The sequence below is a fragment of the Notechis scutatus genome, chromosome 3 (genome assembly GCF_049901735.1).
Source record: "Notechis scutatus isolate UNSWTSFEM ecotype Mainland chromosome 3, rNotScu1.2, whole genome shotgun sequence".
Lineage (NCBI taxonomy): Eukaryota > Metazoa > Chordata > Lepidosauria > Squamata > Elapidae > Notechis > Notechis scutatus.
In genome coordinates, this window is record NC_142011.1 from 30,155,891 (window position 1) to 30,177,068 (window position 21,178).

Below are 21,178 nucleotides of genomic sequence, written 5' to 3' on the forward strand. Positions count from 1 at the left end.
TTATAAATAAATAAATTCTTTTAAGAAATGGAATTAGTATAGGCATTTATTGCAATATATCACTTAAATTTATTTTAATAAGCAATATTCATCGTTGTTTATGTCCCTCAATAGTATATCAATATTGGCTAATTTCAGTAACTTAAAATGTTCATTATGAGAGGCTCATCATTTCAGATTACATTTTGACTGAGAAATCAAAGGAACTCTAATAATTAAGTTTATATAGCTGCATTCTATTAACAATCTAGAATGCCACTTCTGCATAGGTTGGGCAATTACTTAGCTAGTTTCTACAATATATTGCTGAACCTATTATTGGTTATATATTATGATATTTATTTTTTATAATATTTATTATTATTTATTTAGAATTGTATAAAATCATATAGACCTTTGGGGTTATTACTTAGCATTATGCACATGGACTTTTGGCACCCTACTAATAATATTTATTTTATTTCTGTATTAACGCTTTGTGTTTACTTTGAACTGCATAAAGTGGAAAATACCATATTTTTATTACCCAGTGCAAAAGTAGTACTTGCCAGATGAATTAGTCCCATAGGTTCCCCTAGGTATAATTTATTGTGCAATGTTTAGTTTACACTACAGTAAACCCAGAAAATTGGGTTATTTCCAAAAGCCGTAGGTAAGTTAACCATGAGGAAATATGATGTGTGTATACAGCCTCATATCTTTTCACAGAAGACATGCCTCTGCACACAAGTTCATTCCTGTGTCAATATTAATGATACTTTTCCAGCAGACTGTGAAACCCATTTACTAGTACTTATATGGTGAAAGATTAATGGCTCACATCTCACATCTACACTGTCATGAAATGGATCATGTTGTGCATTTCATTAATCATTGCAGAGTAATGAAACCATAACAAAATGTACACATATTTGTTTTTTAAGACCCACTTCCAACATTAGAACAAATTCCTAAGCAGAAATTCTGTATCATATGGTTTGTACTAGTACACACTCATTTTGAACTTGGCAGATATTATGTCAGGATGTAATGAGCATGTATAAGATTTATTAATCCTATGCTAGTGAGGTGCCTGTGTTCCAGAGTTCCTTTGGAATTTCTCTCAAAATTTATACTTGGGAGTTCTGAATTATTTTTCCTGTTTCTGAAGTGGAGCTGGTGTCCTGTCATTTGCTTATTCATTTCTAAATCTTACAAATCTCTATACAAATGCATAAAATGTGATGGTTTAATGTCCCATAAGTTAATTTTCCTCTGTCCTTACATCATGAACAGTATTAAAGCAGGATATATAGATCAACCTACATCAATATTGCGAATATTCATTCATTCATTCATTAGGAATTTTGTGCATTATCTGCATCATCCTGATATTAAAAAAAATAAAAATCCTAATATTAATTAGGCAATATCTAATATCTAATTTTAAAGTAACATCTTAAATAGCATTGCAAATCTTTAAATTGCATAATACCTGCTTCAAATGAGTGATGATCTGTCCCACTCCTCTTCACCCAATTATATCACTGTTAAGACCTAATGACAAGGGACTCAAAGGAACTCTTTTCCCCCCCCCCCCTTTTTTTTCTTGTCCCTGCTTCCATCTTTGAACAGATCAGGCAGAAGCCAATACCAATGTAGAAAAGAAGTTACTGATACCTTTTGGGACTCAGAAGTGTTTCTTTCCTGGGTATGGGACTCATCAGATTTCTAGTAATACCTTATCCAAATGTCAATTTCAACCCTCCTTTAATTTACAAGAGTGTGGTGATGCCATTTTATCTGTATCCAAATTATAATTATTATCGATTGTGAAATAAGAAATTTGACATACAGGAAGAATTCAAAATGGCAGTCAGAAGTTTCTTTGTTGGTACAATATTTGTTGGTACAAAGGGAAGTAGAGAGTGGGTTCATGGATGAAATTATAGGTTGAAATTGTATCTCCCATCTCAATATCATTGGCACCAATACTTCACTTTGTCAATGCATCCTTTGGGATAGAAAAGGAGATAGTAGCATTAGAAGACAAGAGTTCACTACAATGTTAATTTTCCTAGTTCTGCTTCAAAGTTAGTTTCTAGATCCTTACAATGTATGAGATTCTTTAAGAGTAACATTTTGTAAGTGTTTGTATTTCAGAGTCACAAATAGCAGTTTTTCTTATTGTTCATTTGGAAGGCTTGATTCTTTTTGAGCCAACAGCAAGATGTTAGTACAAATTTTAATGGTGTATCTTTGTAAAAACTTACTACAAAACTTATTTTTGTCTTAAATTAAGGAGACAATTAATTTGCAGTATCTTCCAGTATATCAGAAAAACGTGGAAACAAGCCTCTAAGTGGTTAGAAATTGAACACATGTAAAAAAACCATAACTCAATTATTGGTATTTTATAGGTGGTATTGGACTATAAGTGACCTAGACTGATAGACCAAGGATGGAAGTTTAGATTTTTTAAATTATATACAAGGTTTAACATAAATTTAAATATACTTAAATTCAAAAGTTAGTCAGGGTAAACTTTGTCATTCATCTATGGAAAATAAAAATACAGCTGTTTTTCTCATATCAATGCCTCATTATTACCATTTTTTTTTCTTGGAGACTGGCAAAAATTTAGAGGATCAAGGTCTCATACAAACATATTTTACTCAGCAGACTGTTTTTCCTGTTGGAGTAGAGGCTGACAGCATTTCTAAGGGACAGTATACTTGACCAGAGACAAAATTATCAAAAGAGCTTCCATGATTAGGCTTATATAATTGCTTGATATGATACCATTGCTGTGCCATTTGATTGTGCTCCTTTTTCCTTGACCCAATTTTTGACTGCTGTTAACTTCCATGATACTCCATTGCTACTTTCATATCCACTCTCCATTGTTAACTCTTGCAAATGGAGATGTATCAAAATGCATCCTCATATTTGCAAAAACCCTGCTTGTTGTCTATGGAGATTCTCAGTTATTCAGGTCATGGTTGTCCCAAAGATGTTTTTTCAAGAGGCAACCAGACTTTCTGGTTTTTATTTGAAGACATTTTTCTTCTCATCCAAGAAGCTTCTTCAACTCAGAGTTTCTTTTGGATGAAAGAGTGAAACGTCTTCAAAGAAAAATCAGAACGTCCAATTGCCTCTTTAAAAAGCACTTTTAGGACAACTCTGCATGTTGTATATACTATAGTTGCATGTTGTATATACTATAGTATACATACATAATAGTTATATATATATAATATATAATAGTTGACTTGGTTTTATTTCAATTTCTTTTAATTTATGAAGGAAACTAATTCCGATTTCTTCCCTCTTCCAAACACTTTGAAGGAAACTAGCCAAGAAACAAAAAGAAACCCAAAGCAGCAGTCAACGAGAAATGGGACCCGTTGCTGCTTCAGACAAGAGTGCTACAAAAAGCGCTGCTCACAATGAAGACACTTTCATTTCAGGCTGTCAAGATGTTAATGGATTCAGTAAGTTCCACATTTTCATGATGGTATGCTCATGCTCAGGAAGATTTTGGTAATTAAATGACTTGCACGCCACTGAAGTAAACAAGCAAAAAGTTAAGGTATGAAGTTAAGGATTAAGGACAAAAACCCTTAATATTATTTATGTCCTTCTGTTCTAACTGTTTGAAGCAAGAAGAGAACTTCCTGACGGTTGTAATCCCAGTTCAAAGCAGATGTAGACAACCTTCAATGTCAGCCAGTTTAGTCCGGTGATTGAGGTACCAGGTTATGAGGCTGAGAGTTCTAACCCCACCTTAGACTTGAAAATTGGCTTGATGATTTTGGGCTAATTATTCTCTCCCTCAATTCAACCTGCTTCACAGGGTTGTTGCAGGGAAAATAGGAGGTGGGAGGAGTATTAGGTATGTTCACCCCTTGACTTATTTATAGAAATAATAATGGTGGAATATAAATAAATAAAAATACTGGAAATCCCCAAATCTTTTCATAGGTCTCCCTGGAACCTTTTTTTTTTTTTTTTTTGACTTTTTGACTTTTTGTCAAAAGCCAGTACAGTGCATTTCTACATTTTTGAAACTAGAAACTCAAACAAACCTGAACATCCTAATTATGCTGAACACATTTAATAATAGAAAGAAAACCAAAAGTATAGCCCTGATTCAAGAGCAACCTAAAAATATTCTGCGTTATTATATTTTGCATAGAAAAGGCTGGATAGCCACCTGTCTGAAATGGTATAGGATCTCCTGCTTGAGCAAAGGGTTGGACTAGAAGACCTCTGAGGTCTCTTCCAGCTCTATTCTGACTTACTATAAATTAGAATTAACTATACAAATAAACAGCTTCTCATGGGAATCAGATTGATTCTGGCTATATTGGGAACTGCAAATCAAAACAAAAGATAAATGTTAGTTTTAGAAATTGGGCTCTAGAGGGGAGTAAAGATTTAAAACAGAAGGAAAAACACAAGTGTTGTGTCGGTTAATACTGGGATTTATAAAGTGTTACAAAACTTAAAACTGGAAATATTAAAGGAGGATTTTGAAGAATGGAATCAGAAGTTAGTAACTACAATATCAACATTATCACTGTTATGTCTGCTTCTATGAATAGATTATGTCTAAAAGTTTTTAATGAAAGAAAAATAGATACATCAATATTTTATTGAATTAAAAAAAGTGAGTCTTGTAGAAGTAAAAGGAAGGAATATAACTTGGTTTAATTGATCAAGGTTACAAAAAGACTTATATATATATATATATACATATACATATACATATACATATACATATACATACATACATACATACATACATACATACATACATACATACATACATACATACATACATTCTGGCAACCCTTTAGGAACTTTTTGCTGTCACCAGAATTGAACAGTTTTATGGATGATTTATGGATTTGTTTATAAATGGGATATAGGATGAAGAAATACCTGTTTAAGCTTATACTATGAAGAGTTATAAAATTTATGTGTGCTTGTTGTGATGAAGGTAGAAAATCACTTTTTTATATACTGTATTTCTTTTCTTTTTCTTTCTTTTTCTTTTTTCTGCACTTTTTCTTCTTTCCATTCACTTCTCTTTCTGTTTAGTTTGCATTAATTTTTACTATTATAATTAATTTTTTAATAAAAATATATTAAAACAGAACATCAGAGGTAGATAGCTTTACATAGGTAGATATATATTCCCTGTTTTTTTTTTCTGCTACTGTTGTACTGAGAAGAAAAAGGCTTAAGACCATTTCATTTTCCTCTTGATGACAATGAAGAGAAATTCAAGCTTTAAATTACAATTCATAGAACTCAGTATTTTCAAAGCAACATTTTCATCCATTCTGAATTTTTTTTCAAAAAAAAAATCACTGCACATCTAGATGAGGAATCATCAGGTTAAAAGCACAGCAGAATTACTGAGAAATAAGAGGGAAGTGTACAAACAGCTATTTTATCTACAAGTATAGCTAACGTATCTTTAGGCAAGAAAAATCATATAAGTATCTGGAATATATTGAATTAAAGTTTGTTACATTGTATTCCATGAAGGGACTGTGACTTATCAGATGCCTTATAGAACAAATAGATACTAGTATTAGATCCATAAAGAGAACTGCAGAGAGGGGAAAAAATCCTTAAATTTCTATTGTGTCTAATTTAGGAGATATTCTGCAGGCTTCTTACAAAACAGGTTCACGTAGTCTGGCTTCCTTTGAGCAATGATGCACTAATGACATATTCAGCATGTAGGCATTTCTCTGCTGACACCTTACTGATGAGCTGTCATGCAGGACTAAAGAAAGTGTGACAGAAGTAAGCCATAGGACATTGTGGATACACCATATTCACAGCTAAGAGAATAGTAAAAGAAAAAGATGACTGTCAGAATGTTAGAATATCAAGTTAAGCTATGAACATTCCTCAGGAACCTCAGGTTGCTTGTTAAGATATATCCAGTTGGGAAGAAGACAGTTTTTCTTTGAATGGAAACAATCTATTTTAATCCATGGAAAGACATTATGTTAAGATGGAGGAATGTGGATTTTTGATTGAACATTGAAAGCCATGCTGTCAGAAAGCATTATAAATTTAGCATTGCTTTCTGGCACCTGTATAGGTAGGACAATCAGGGCAAAAATGATCTATCATGAGAGATGAGTGCATAAGATATTGCTGTTGGACAGTGGTTTTCCACATTGTTAGGGGTGGAAGAGGAGCTCAAAGCCATAGGTAGTGAGGAGATTTTCTAAAATCCAATTTTCATTATTGATTTGTCAGGGGGGACTTGTTTCCAACAATACATGTATTAAAGCAATATTTACGGTATATATTAATTAGCACAAGACTTCTTTTTGGACAGAGAAGGAATTTATTTTGAATAACTTCCCTGCTAAATATTACCAGAGTTTCATTGTTATACTTTCTGCATAATCAGGGTCCCTTCTATAAATCCACAGGACTCACATATAGTTTGATTATATTCAGTGGCAAAGATATGCAAAAAAGAAAAAGAAAATCTGAAAGAGGACCAATTCAAGCAAAAAAGTCATATTTTGTAGTTCTTCTAATTTATTATAGACCTCAAAGGAAAGACTATTCCACAGCCTAAGGATAATTGAGTAATTCTATGCTCTTTGCTATAATATTCCTGATTTATATGGATTTGAATCTTGAAGTGGGACTTGAAAAGTGGACCTAAGCTGACTTGGGAGACACCATAAAGACAAACACATTTTATCCCTTCTCAGGTACCACATGAGCATGCTTAATAATGCATACATGAGGAATAGATTCAATTGCAGGATTCAATTCAGAATGATGCAAGGTTTAATTTTGAATTTGATAAAATATGCTACAGTTGGACATAATTGGCAAGCATTCCAATAACTGTAGCTCTTTTATTTGTTGATTTTGCAAAATGAAAATTGTAGGGAACTCCCTGTAAAGTGTCAGGTAACTGCCTGTAAAGTGTCAGCAAACATAGTAGTTTCAAGGATCCCATTGAAATACATTCTAAACTTTTTTTCTTGCATCTCTTTTGAAGTAGAGCTGTACAACAGAATCAAGATAGCCGCCAAATTTTCCTGCAAAAAAACACAGAGTGAAAGTGGGTTACTTTGACTTAAAATGTTTAAGTTCTCACTGAAGATCCTCCTGCTTATCCAGGCTGATAGAATTGTTGGTGGATCCCTGTCTTATGTAACTGGTGCTATATATATACATTCATATATATTATACATAATATAACATAATAATATTATATAATTCTTTAACTATAATTCTTTCTTGAAAACATTCTGTTATAGGTATCCAATAGCAATCACAGGGTTTTTATATATCATATAAGATATATAATTCAGAAGTGGGATTCTACCAGTTCGAGCCGGTTCACATGAACCAGATGTTAATGTTACATCCAGTTCGGTGAACCAGTAGTTCTGAAGAACAGCTGGCCCTGACCACCCCTCCCCTCACCTCCCAGGAGTCCCCATGAGGCCCATCTGGCTCCCAGGTAAGTGTAGGGGAGCCTCCTGGGAGCAAAAATGGCACGTGGGGGGGGGTGTCCAGTGCCACCCCCTGCTTTTGCTCCTAGGAGGCTCCAGGGAGGCTTGCTAGACCAAAAACGGGGCATAGGGGGGTCTGGTGCACCCCCCCCCCCAGTTTTGCTCTCAGGGGGCTCCAGGGAGGCTTGCTAGGCTGAAAATGTCATGCCCCTCCTAGGAGGCTCCAGGGAGGCTGGCTAGGCCCCATTTTTGGGCTTAGGAGGCCTCCCTGCAGCCTCCTGGGAGCATGGCATCCAGTATGCCTGGATTCAATGTTTTGCCAAAATAACATTTGGAGCTAATACGGAATTGATTACTGCCTTGGTAATGTTCTAGGTAAACAAAACTATGCAGTCTCCTAAAACTGTTGGAGCCAATCTTCTTTCTTTATTCCATAATCTGCTCTTCAAAATTAGTAAGTTGCTCTGCTTTTTCATGCCAGGCTTAGTGTGGTAAGTTCAGAATGGATTTTGTAGAGAACAGCTTACATTTAGGTCTTATTCACTTTGCTCGATTTCAGACCATACATTACACAATTTCCAAAGCATAATTCACACTATTCAGCAGTTTGCCAGCTGCTGCTTCATGGTTACATCATTACTTCTATTGCTGTCACAACCTTTATGGAGTCCAATGGCCTTTTAAATTTGACAAGCAAAAAACACAGTAAATATTTCTCACAAATATTTTCTCTGTTCCACTTTGTGGTTCGATATTTAACATACACGTGGTGTGTTACTATTCAGGCAGTTTGCAAACTTGTGCTTTTTGTTGTTGGAAGGCAACTCTTTAATTTGAAGATGGTGGTAAATTCTTGGTAATAAAATGGCAAGTAGAAAGGCTCACTTCTACTTGCCATTTAGAAAGAGTTAGAAAGAATGAGAAGGTTAACCTTTGCTTTGTTTCCAGTCTCCTTTTCTTCACTTGGTCTTCATAAAAAGTAGCTTTGGAATTGAAGCCATATGTGTTAAAACAAAATTCTTTCTGTTTAAGTACAAGCATGCAACAAGTTTCAAGATTAATCCAAGATGTTTAATGGCTTTAAATATCTGGGTGTTGTACTAAGATTTAAGTCAGAGGTCTTCAAACTTGGCAACTATAAGACTTGTGGACTTCATCTCCCAGAATTCTCCAGCCACAAGTCTTAAAGCTACCAAGTTTAGGGACCCTGGTTTAAGTAGAAAGTAAATATACCATGAATATCATAGAGATGCATGGTAGCTCTCTTTCCTTCCTTCCTTCCTTCCTTCCTTCCTTCTTTCCTTCCTTCCTTCCTTCCTTCCTTCCTTCCTTCCTTCCTTCCTTCCTTTTTCTCTCTCTCTCTTTCTTCCTTTATTTCTTCCTTCCTTCCTTCCTCTTAAAAGGAAGAAGAAAAAGAAAGAGGGAGGGATGGGAGAAAGAAAGAAAGAGAGGGAAGGGAAAGGAATGTAAATGAGATATGGATGGATGGATGAATGGACGGATGGATAGAGGGAGGGAGGGAGGGAAAGAAAAAGGAGAGGAAGGAAGGACCACAAACCCTGTCACTATATGCAGCTTCAGAGAATGTTTTGAAACAGCACAGCAATCCAGGGCTGGAAGGGACCTCAGAGGTCATCTAGTCCAACCCCACTCCAACAGTATTGTTCAAGTGAGTTTTTATCTTTTGACTCACCCAGTTACATGACCACCAAGTCACACCAGCCAGCAAGCCACGCCCACTGAGTCACATGAACACCAAGCCACACCCACAAATTAGGCCACGCCCACAGAACCGGTTCTTAAGAAATTTGAGTCCCACCCCTGATATAATTAATATCATATATAACATATTGTATATAATATCTATCTATCTATCTATACATACAGGTTAAACTTGAAAAATTAGAATATCGTGCAAAAGTTCATTTATAGGATATTAACTAATCCATAGTCCATTTGATATAAGGTCTAGAAGGAAAGTCATGAAGGATGATAAAATAAATTGCTTATTTTAAATAAAAAGAACATTCTACCTGGGAAATACCTAAACACAGCTCAGAAACTAACAAACTAAATGATAAAACCAGAAAATAAAGATATAGCAGAAAGTCAAATGAATTTTGAATTTCTGAATTTTGTGAAGGATGTTACAAAATTCAGATTTTGGCAACATGAAATTATATCATGGAATCATGTTACTTTCTCATTGATTTTGACAGTTGTGTTCAGGTCCAGATGCCAGAGGCATTTAAAAAAGGGGTGACAAGTAAACTGTACCTTCAGTTTAAAGGTGAACAAATAACCAATAGTAGATTGTAAGCCAGAAAACATAAACAGAAGGATGGTGTTTTCTCAGAAACAAATTGTTCATAGGGGATTAAGCAAAAAATGAAGTTCAAAGTTCAAACCTTCATTGTCAATGTACAACGTGTATACAATGAAATTGAATGAGCCTCCTTCCCAGCTGAAGTTCTGTTTTGTTTTCTTGATATGCTTCTTTAATATTAGATTGTTCCCTTTATTCATCAATAGTCTCAGAAAGCAAGTTCCCACTAATTCGATCTCTTAATTAATTAATTAGCTAGCAATATTTTTGGTAAAAGAAACAAATAAAACCTTGCATTAAATCAGTAGTATGATAGCTGACCATTCCTGTCCACTTCGCAAAGGAGGAATTATTTTATATTAGCATATTACCATAATCAGGAAGTATGACAAATTGTCTACCATGAAGTAAACAATTTGTCACCTAATAGCTAAATGAAAAGAAAGACATTTGGGAAGCCAATTTTATAAGCATTTTCTTTACCACTAGGATAACACAAAAAGTAATATGAGATATTCTGGAACTTTGCTTAGGAAATGTCAAATAAATGACAACCTTTTATTTCAGAAGAGTGAGTTTGGATGTGTGTATAATTAAATCCATTGTAAACATCACTTCAAAAATAATTTATTTTGTGGAAAGGATGTCTTCTCATGTTACACACTTGCCAAGACTAACAGAATAAAAATATAAATGGATATGATAGGCTTATCATATTAAAATCAGAATGAGCTGTAACAATTAATGAAGAGTTCCAAAATATAACTTGCTTGTTATATTCAACACACACTTTTTTTTAATGGCAGAACTTGAATTTTCGGAACAGACCTTAATCTTACTGTTGTCATGCTTCTGCACTGTGCACACCCTTCTAATCTCACCAGATTTATATTATCTTGCGAAAAGTTAAGAATTTGGGTTCCTTTTTAAAAACTGTAAAACTGTTTAGAGTCTGTGATTTACATAAGATCAGATAGCAGGCTGTTATTGGAAAACCAATGTTTGTTATGTTCATATACTGCCCAGAGTCACAGTGTATGAGTTGAGTAGCTATCTGCTTAATTATAATTATTATTAATAATAATAATTAGAGACAGCAAAATAGATGAAGAACTAGAGGAAATCATAAAACAGAAAGTTGTGTGGCAACAGAAAGCAAATATAGTACCAATAGTAATAGGTGCCTTAGTCCAAAACAAATGGAGAACCATATAAACACTATTGGCATTGACCAAATCACCATCAGTCAATTGCACAAGGCAGTTTTACTTGGAACCACTTACATCCTGTGACAATTCTTTTGACATCATCAAATAATAACATCTATGTGTCCCAGGTTCTTAGGAAAAGTTATAAAATGGATGAAAAGCCAAATCCAATCTAAACATCTGGCTGACTGTGTGACATACCATAATAATAAGCATCTAGGTATTCAGCACCATTGTAAATAGAAAGGCATGAGTGTTTTACTTATAATATTCACCAATATACTGACATGTTATATATAATTGTAGTATGTTTTAGAAGCAGCATTCATTATGAAGTAGAAACCCAGTGACTGGTAAACATGAAAACTTTCTGTTACAGTAGTTTACTTTCTGTTACACTAGTAGATGGAGTCTGTTAAATTTTCAACTAACTTATAAAAACATCTACAGTATATAGCAAATATAAGTGACTGTAAATATTTTTAATATATATTTTCCTTTGTTTATATAGAAGTGAAATGGCAGAGAAAAATTGAAGAAATGTAAACTCATTTTCTAATCTTCTAATTGATTAGAAACAGTAACTTATTATTGTTAATTTGTTCTGGGATTGCAAACAATATATCCCAAGAGATGGCAAAAATGATTTTCAGAATATCTCATGAACTTAGACATCTTAGAAATAGTAGATACATATCTAATGTTACTTACAGAAAACTTGAGTACTTGTCTTAACAGATAACAGATAATCAGAGTTGGAAGGGACCTTGTAGGTCATCTACTCTAACCCCTTGCCCAAGCGGGAGACCCTACACTGTTTCTGACAAATGGCAGTCCAATCTCTTATTGAAAGGCTCAAGTGATGGCACTCCCACAACTTCTGAGGGCAAAGGTGTCTTGCTTGAATTCAGAGATTATCTGTGAGCAAAAAGCATATGGTTTACTATGTTTTGTTGCTGTTTACTTTACAAAACAGAGACTCAGCTTTTGCTTATAATACCAGAAAGTGATTATTTAGAACTGGTGTGAAAAATTTGGCTGAGACTGAAAGATCCATATTCAGATTTTCTCTGCAAAGGATCCAGACATATTCTCTTCTATTCCTTGGGAAAGAATTTAGGTTTTTTATTACATTTTAAAATGTTTGAATGTAGCTTGGACAAAGTTGTTTGTGTTATCATCACTTTTAGTAGCACAAGTTAAAACAGCAAAAATTTGGAAGATGATTTTTTTATGTTTGTTAATACAGTTTAAGCAAAAACAGTACTTCACTGTAAGATCCATATGCCAGTGTATTGTCATTTATATTGAATATAAGATGTCTTATATTTGTATTCTTATAGATATTTATAATATATTTTTAATAGCTAATTCAGATAGTCATCATCTATTTCTTTTTTCTTTCTTTAAATGTTGCTTAAAATACTGCTGCAGGAGTAGCTGGTTGGCCAATGATAAATAGCAGTATTTTCCAAACTTGGTAACTTTAAAATGTATAAACTTCAATTCCCAGAATGTACCAGCTAGCACTTTTTTCCCTATAAAACTGGAAAAAAAATGCCAGAGACCAAAAGAACATTTAATCTAGGCATAGGAAATAATAATTCCACTTGAACATGCTAAATTGAATAATTTTGAATAATGATGTATCCAGTGGCTTTGAATATGCTTTAGTAAGTCTATATATTATTTTTGATAGTTCCCTCTTGTAATGGTAGCTTGCAATGTTTTTAAGCAAAATTCATAAAAATGCACAGACTATGGAGATGCCAGTTGTAAAACAGGTGGAATTCAGTGCAACAGTAGAAAATTAAGGATAGTAAGTCCAGTGGGTATGGTATACTTATAAAGATATCTCCTTCTCTATTAAAGGGAAATAATGGGAAATAGGATAAAGAAAGATGAATTGAGAAAGTAAATCTAGCCTGGAAAACTAATAACCCTTGAAAATCCGCTCTGTTCAGAGTCATTATCATTAGCAATGATGTTAGACTTGTTAATTGAATAAATAAGTGCTTAGTTTCCTACTCCTGTGTTCAGTCTTTAGCCATAGCAATGGATGTACACAAGTGAATATGTGTGTGTGTGTGTGTGCTAGTCTACTGCTGTGCCAAATTTAAAACAGAAATGGCTGTGAAAGTCTGACTCACAGGCGAACACAATACAGAAGCCTGATGATGGCAGATGAGATTCTGCCGAAACGTTGCTACAACTTTAAAAACACAACTACAATGACGTGGGAAAATACCCGAACAAAGCTGAATGCCATACATATGTGTGTGTGTGTGTGTGTGTGTGTGTGTGTATGCATATGCATATGCATATGTATATGTATACACACACACACACACACATATATATTTGCATTGCTGATTAAATTCTGAAAACTGCAGTGACACACCTTTTATATTTGGGCTATAACTTTCTTTTCAGAGGATGTTTTCTATCCTTTAATTATCCAGCTTAATTTTAGACAATAATAAGAAAAATATATTGAGGAGCATGTAGCAATTGACCTGTCTTTCCCTTACATGACAGCTATAGAACAATAAAAGAAAAAGAGAGAAAATATCAACATTGTCCTACCTATTTATTCCATAATACATATAGTTTAACTCTCAGGTCTTACTGTCTTTTCTTTATTTTATTTTTTTAAATTCTTTCCATCCTATCATCCTTTACTAATTCAGGACATAAAATAATGGGTAAAAATGTTAGAAATGAAGATTAAAATTGTATTGTACAGCTTTAAGAATAACACATATACACAAATACATACATATGCATATATACATAAATATACATCCGATATAAGATTGCCTAGAGATTTTCAGTGAAGAACTCCTGCTCCTCTCCCTAAAAACAGTTTCATCTTCTTTTATTGCTCTAAAGCATAAAAATTCACAAGTGTTACTCTATTTTTTATAATGTGTAAAGGACCAGTGAGACCTCATCTAAACTGATTCAATTTAAGGGGGGAAAAATGAGATTTCAATCCATATGCACATTAAAGAAATAGGTGATGTTGGATTCCCGAGCATCTCCATTTAGTTAGTTGATCTGAGAAAATAGAAAAAGAGATTTTGCATATATTAGTTATATAATTGAAATACTTAATAATTAACCCTGCCTTAATATTGATCCTTAAAATAGTCACATTCTACATTGCAGTCCCTCTCTTTCCCCAAGTGCTGTTCACACTTGAGTCAGGATAAAAATCCTGGCATGAAATTTATTGTTCCCAATTGCCAAGCCCTATTCTGTATTGATTGCCACAATTCCCATTCACTGCTACTCATGTGATTTCCTTCCATGATAATGTGTAAATTAACCAAACATATTTACTTAACTTGAGAATGCCCTTGAAGGAGCAGCAAAGTAGAAAAATAAATATTGCCAGGCCTCTAGGCCTCCAAGTTGGAAAAGATCCTTGAAGTAATTCCAGAATCAAGAACTAACAGAAGGAGAACAGGTCCCTAAAGTTGATACAAGTGTTAATACTAGCAAATGGAATGAGCAGCAAATCACAGTCTCCACTCTTATGAGATATTGCCTTATTATTTTCATCATCATAGTATTGAAAAAAATGTATGTAAATCTGTGTCTTTTTTGCTGAGGTGTATCTTCAGTTAGACAAAGCATAAACTGACAATCTATCAAAATTCTTTATTCATACATCAAGTTTCCCTACAGGCTGTAAAATAGCACTGGCACCCTACTTGCTTCTGCTGGCAAAAAATAAATAAAGATGGGAAAAATAACTGGGGAAAGTCAATATCGCCTCCCTGTGTTATATTCCTCCCCTTCAACTCAGAAAGCAGCAGGTAGAACAGAACAGGGTGGGTGACTATGTAATGTGACTAGATCGCATGAAAAAAAAAATCCACTTCTGATGTAAAGTGCATCAAAAAGTGATATTCTTCCTGCTGTTGACAGAACCATTTCATGACTTTGTTGCTTCTGTATGTGTGTGTGTGTGTGTGTGTGTGTGTGTGTTGTTGTTGTTGTTGTTGTTGTTTCCTTCAACGTTACTTGGTGGCATTTGGGCATAGATGGTTTATCTACAGTCCTTTATTTCACCTATGGGGAGAAATTAATTCCTGTCGGAAAGAAAACAAATGCACAAATAACAGCTAGGTAAAAGTTTGTTTTGCCTCCCTATCTTTAAAACAGACAATAGCCATGGGGAGATGACTCAACCGACCCTGACAATCCAGACCCATCCCTATCGAAGCTGCGACCCAGTGGAAATGTCCTATCCCAGGGGACAGTTCCAGCCAGCAATCCGAGTGGCCGACTTGTTGCAGCACATCACTCAGATGAAACGGGGACAGGGCTATGGATTTAAAGAGGAGTATGAGGTGAGATGAATATTCACTCACTTGAATAATAGAAAAAGATTGAGATTAAAGCTACTAGAAAATCAGAATAAGTCCTGATTGAAGAAGTACCTCAACAGTTAAGAGACTTATTTTTATGTGTTACTGATCATGGTTTTCTCTCTCTTTCTTCCTGAGTCCTCATTGCAGTCTTTTTTCTGTTGCAGAGCTCCTGTCATTTATCTATTCATACATTGGCAAAATCAAAAATAGAGTTTATGAGAAACTGACATTGGGTCTGTTTCAAAGAGTATAACTAGTTCATATGCAGCAGCTATAGGCTGCATGGTACAGCTATTACATTTGTGCTGAAAAATTTGCCTGTCTGCTCAGGACTAGATTAACTTCAAGAATGTCCTCTGTTATACTACTCTCCAATCTATGGAAATTCTCAGTCATCCAAGTCATGGTTGTCCCAAAAGTGCTTTTTCAAAAGGCAACTTGGCTTTGTTTTTCCTTGAAGACATTTTGCTTCTCATCCAAGAAATTTCTTCAGTTCTGGTTGAATGGTAGAGAATGGAAGGATTTATATTCCTTAGAGTCATCTGGTCGTTACCACTCTTTCTGAGAGTCATTGAGGCTACTTGGAGGTTTATCTATGCCTTCAGAGTCACCTGAATAGTACAAACAGAGGTGGAGCCTTCTTGGAACTGCTAAAAGGACAGTGTTATCCTCTCCTTGAAGAAATGTCTTCAAAGAAAAACAAAGCCTAGTTTCCTTTTGAAAAGGCATCTTTGTGACACTAATCTCCACTATTTTGCTGTTGTTCATGTATGGCTTGTAGAAATGTCATCTAATAAGAATTCTTTGCAGTGGCACTTATTCTATGGATTGGAATAACCTCACCTCTGCAATGTATCAGGACTAGCACTGACAACTTTAGACCACTTTATGTTGATCGTCATCACTCCTGGCTCACCTTAAATTTATATTTTTATTTTATTTTTAAAATAAATTTTATTAAGTTTCCAAATTTTATATTTATATTTTAATGGCTTAATTATACCTTTCAAAATAATATGTTTATTTGTTTTACTAACATAAACTAAGCAGAGGCTGTATTATTATCATTAATTGTTATTTTTAGGAACTAAAGGTATTTAAATAAAACATGCAGCAGAATGCACTGAATTTTCCCCTTAAATTGTGATATAAAACGTAAAATTATTGCAATACTTTAAGAGTTAGTTTAAAGATCAGAGTCATTAAATAAAAGGGAGAAAAGAAACAACTTTGACCACCTTCTGAGTGTCTGTAACAGCTAATAGCTCTTCAGACTGCAAGGTGTCACCACTCAAGCCTGACACTCTTCTTTTATTTTGGCATGAGACTCTTTTGTGAAAGAACCTTAAACTATTGGAATAATTTTGTTCATTTAAAAATGTATTTCAAATTGCAATGGATTGTAGAGCTGGAAAGTGGAATAGCACTTCTAGATTTGAGTATCAAGCCAAGAAGCTTATCAAGGAGACCTGGTATGCCTGAGATTTTGTAATTAAGAAGTTAAAAGAGTGGCATTCTGTTCTAAAGATTATTTTAATCTTTCTAGCTCAGTCTAGTAGCTAAAGTAAAATTTGTGATAGTATAATTAAGAAGCAATTACCTGTACTGATGATCTTCTATTTAAATCAGGCATTATTGTTGGGCATCTGCTCCACTTGATCACCCAAGTGGGATCAAGTTGTTGTACATTCCTGGCCACATATTTAATTAGTAGTGATAGACATTTAAATTTTTCATGAAGCCTCCAATCAAATACCTCTCTAGATACTACCATGCTATGAGAAAGGCCAATTGTTACTACCAATAAGACCAGTAGATACATCATACATTACTTTGCTGAACTTGAAATTGACCTTGGCTACTTGTTACATTCTTTTCCTAATTCTCAGTGGATGAGATTTCATTCTGATGACCTTAAGGTATGCGGAGACTGGGAGGTTAGGTACTTGGTGAATATCACTTTCAAAATGCTATTAGAGAAATTCAGCAGTATAGGCTAAGTAATGATCCACTTATCATTAATACCTGGAATATAACCATTATGACACAGTGTTGGACATCTTAAAAATATGTTCCTGTAACTTTGTCATTTAGTTAACTGTATCCCTATTTACTTGGTCATATTTTTTGTGTGAAATGTTTCTTAGACCTGAAGCCTTTGCAGAAACAGTGGGCAAATAATATTCAAGATCCAGTAACTGAACACAAATACAAAATAATGGCTAATGGAGGAAACATCTCATGAAAATAGAACCAACTGTCTATCTGTATAAATAGAACCTATATTACTATAGATAACCATATACCTAAGATTGGACGACTGAACTGCACTGAAAAGAATTAACACTTCTGTTTTACAAAAAAAAAAAAGAAGAAGAAGAAGAAGAATATGAAGGTTAACTTTAAAACATTGGGTATTTTTAAAAGAAATTTCTTAATAGAGACAAATCTGCTTTTTCCCCACTGCATCTGATGGTGGTTTAAATATTCCAGGTTTGGGGGAAAAATATAGTTTTCAAGGCTAGTGAAGAATATTTACTGTTTTATTGAAAGAGAAATTAAAAGCTGATCTTGGGAAAATTTAAGACAGAGTAAACACATATGGGGAGAAAAGAAACCCCATCATTTTTGCTATCTTTCAAGCCTTCAGAAACTGTCACTGAATTTAAGAACAAATTGCCTAGTAATATAAGATGAGAAAAAGTTATGGTTATGGCAGTCGTTAATAGACATAAAAAGAAACAAAAGGGGTGGGAGGCAGAAAGGCATCATAAAGAATCACTTAGCCCATTTCTGAACAGATCATTAAACTTGACGCCATAAAGTAATATTGATCAGTCTTTCCAGCATATCAAAGGGCAGCTATTTCATGCACAAAGTGAACTCAAATCACCTTAGAAATCCCAGCCCTATTGAAACTAATTCTGGTATCATGGCTCTCAAAAATATATGCCTCTCCTTTCTTCTTCTTCTAGAACCATGTTGAAAGATTCACTCTTCACTCATAATAGTCCTCATTTCTTTCCAAATAAAAATAAATTCACAGGATTGGTGGGAAATTAAAAGGCATCTTAGTATATTTCTTAAAATACAGTTCATAACATATCATAATTAAATGTGTTGTGATGCCTTCAGAGTAGCTTTTTCTCCCCATCCAATGGGTTCCTAAAAGGCCATGCTCAGGTACAGAGTTAATTCCTGCAAAATGCTTCCCAAGGCAAAGTGTCTTTTCGTAATGAAAAAAGAAAATGCACTAAAAAGCAGCCACAACTCAGTTTCTCCAGCAAATGCTTAGCGCACATACCTCCTCAGCCTGTCCCTGTAGGGTGACACAAATAAGAATGGCAGCTCGTGGAAAAGGCTACAAGCAGTTTTACCCAATGGGGAAAGCATCAGAGATTGGCTTAGAGAGTATTTGCCTTGGTAAGCAAGAGTATGGCCTTTTGGGGTGGGGGTCTATGACAACTTGTCACAGCCAACTCACCACGGCTAACTTACCACAACCAACACACTGTGGGATAACTTGCTGCAGGACAAGAGTTATACTAATATCAAAGAAATGGTGGAATAGAATTATTAAAGAAAGGATGCAAAGGGAGGACAGAATGAAGTGTGAATGACAAAAATTAAAATATTTTTTATTTATTTTAAATAATTAAATAGAATTGTTAAATTGTCCCATAGCAAGTTGTCCTACCGCAAATTGGCCATGGCAAGTTGTCCCATGGTGAGTTGGCCATGGTGAGTTGACTGCGGCAAGTTGGCCATGGTGGGTTGGCCATAGCTAGATGGCTGTGGCAAGTTGTCCCATTCTGTTTTTAGGGGCAGGCATTTTCCTTTGGAAGAAGAGGTGCAGTGGTCCTTGCAGAAATGGAGCCAAATCCTACAGGGAAGGAAAAATCATACCAGGGAAATTCAGAGAATATTCTGGCAATACTAGGCCACCAAACAGTAACACTGTATGAGAGAGAAGAAGGGAAGGGAAATCTACTCTCCATATTTTATAGGAAACATTACATACAGGCACCTTTGTATTTCACATTTCCAGGTGTCAGTGAAATTTTATTCCATCTTCATCACTAGTGTTGCATCTTTTGACTGTTGTCTCAAACATTCCAAAGTTCCAGTCAGAGAGATAATACAACAAACAATATTAATATCAAAGGACATCCAGCCCTTTCTATCTTGCATTATATTCATTCCTACTGCTGGCTCTTCATCTCCTCATTTGGGTTAGTTCCATAATCTGTTCTGGCTCAGGTGGCCTGAAAAGGATTAGGAAATGGCTCATAATATAAGGCACTACTTATCTTTTCCCTTCAACAAACTGAAGAATTAAACAATAGCAATGGAGTAAAATGGAATGTATGTAGGGTGATTTGGGAGGCAGTGTTAATTAAGGAAGCACTGTGGGATGGAAGAAGTTGGGAAGAATTGCCTCAAGGCAGACAGAAGTCAATGCCTGGATCTTTAAGAAGAGATTTGTCTGAAATGGTGTAAGGTCTTCTGCTTGAGCAGGGAATTGACTAAAAGACTTCCAAGCTTCCTTCCAACTCTGTTATTCTGCTACATTGAAATATCACATTATTCTTGCCATTTATCATTTTAGTCACCGTTCCATGTCTGCTATGTTTAACTTAAACTAATAGGGCCAGAACATGTCTAGGTATCAGATTCTCCATTCCAGGGTAGGATTTAAATGCACATTCTTTGTGAGTATAGTGGACACAGTTGTTGAATGGGTACTTGATATTTTGCTGTGTGTGTGTGTGTAATATCTTTCAGTGGGAGCACACTATTGCAGGAACAGACTGCCTGTGTGTGACATATTTGAATATGGTTTGACAAAAGTATACAGTATACTACAGTATGTATACTTGCAAATAAGCCCATCCATGGATAAAATTCAGGATTCAAATTTTAACCAAAATAGCATGAAAAATGGATAAACCAACCTGCATTTTTCAAGATGTTCTGGTTAAAAATCCAAGGGTCTTCTTATTGGCAGATGGGTTTATCCATGAGTGTATATATATAGGATATATAGTTACTTTAAAAAAACTGAGAAAACCCATTCCCATTTTAGCATCTAAAATTCACAAGTATTTATGGTATATATATATATAAAAGAATTTAGCCTTTATAGTTAATAAATGTGGCGTCCTCCAGACATTATGGCCCTTTATGACATGTGCTAAGCAGCTTTGTAAAGTATAGATAAGATGCCTTATGGAGTGTTAATGGGCTGTGAAGAACTGAATTACTCTTACTCTGATAATCTCAGATAAAGTTGCTCAAATGCTTCATGTAAGTAAGAGCCAGGTTTAATTTTCAGTTTCTGGCAGCTGTACGGCATTTAAAATTATATTTCCACTAATCTTAGCATTTTGATGCCTTTACATGCAAGGTTGTATTTTGTTTCATGTTATTTTAAGGGCTTCAAATCTAAACAAATATCAATGAAAACATTACTCCATATTCAGTTTCTTTGCCATGTTAATAAGTTTGCCACCAAGGACATTTCAATATCCCCTTTTTCTTTTTCTTTTTCTTTTGAAAGCTAGGAAATTTATGATGGCTATTTTATTACACCCTATACAGATTACATTCAATTATATTACTCCTTTCAGGATAAAAAAATAATTGAAAGACAAACAACAACAGGATCACTAGTAAAATTATGCTAAACAAAATTTTAAAAGCTCTTTCTCACAAGGTTGATAGTCTTTTCTGCCTTGCAACTGTTCTTCAATTTTTGTGGATGGGCAA

General features: G+C 34.6%; 1 protein-coding gene across 2 annotated transcripts in view; it reads left to right on the top strand.

Moving 5' to 3' along the window:
* The window catches only part of PTPRT (protein tyrosine phosphatase receptor type T), a 687,970-nt gene that overhangs the window by 602,421 nt on the left and 64,371 nt on the right, over positions 1-21,178 (top strand). For both annotated transcript variants that reach the window (XM_087959374.1, XM_087959375.1), the window contains 2 exons: positions 3,328-3,473; positions 15,201-15,388. In XM_087959374.1, coding sequence (XP_087815500.1) covers positions 3,328-3,473; positions 15,201-15,388 — 334 coding nt within the window. The remainder of the gene's footprint in view (positions 1-3,327; positions 3,474-15,200; positions 15,389-21,178) is intronic.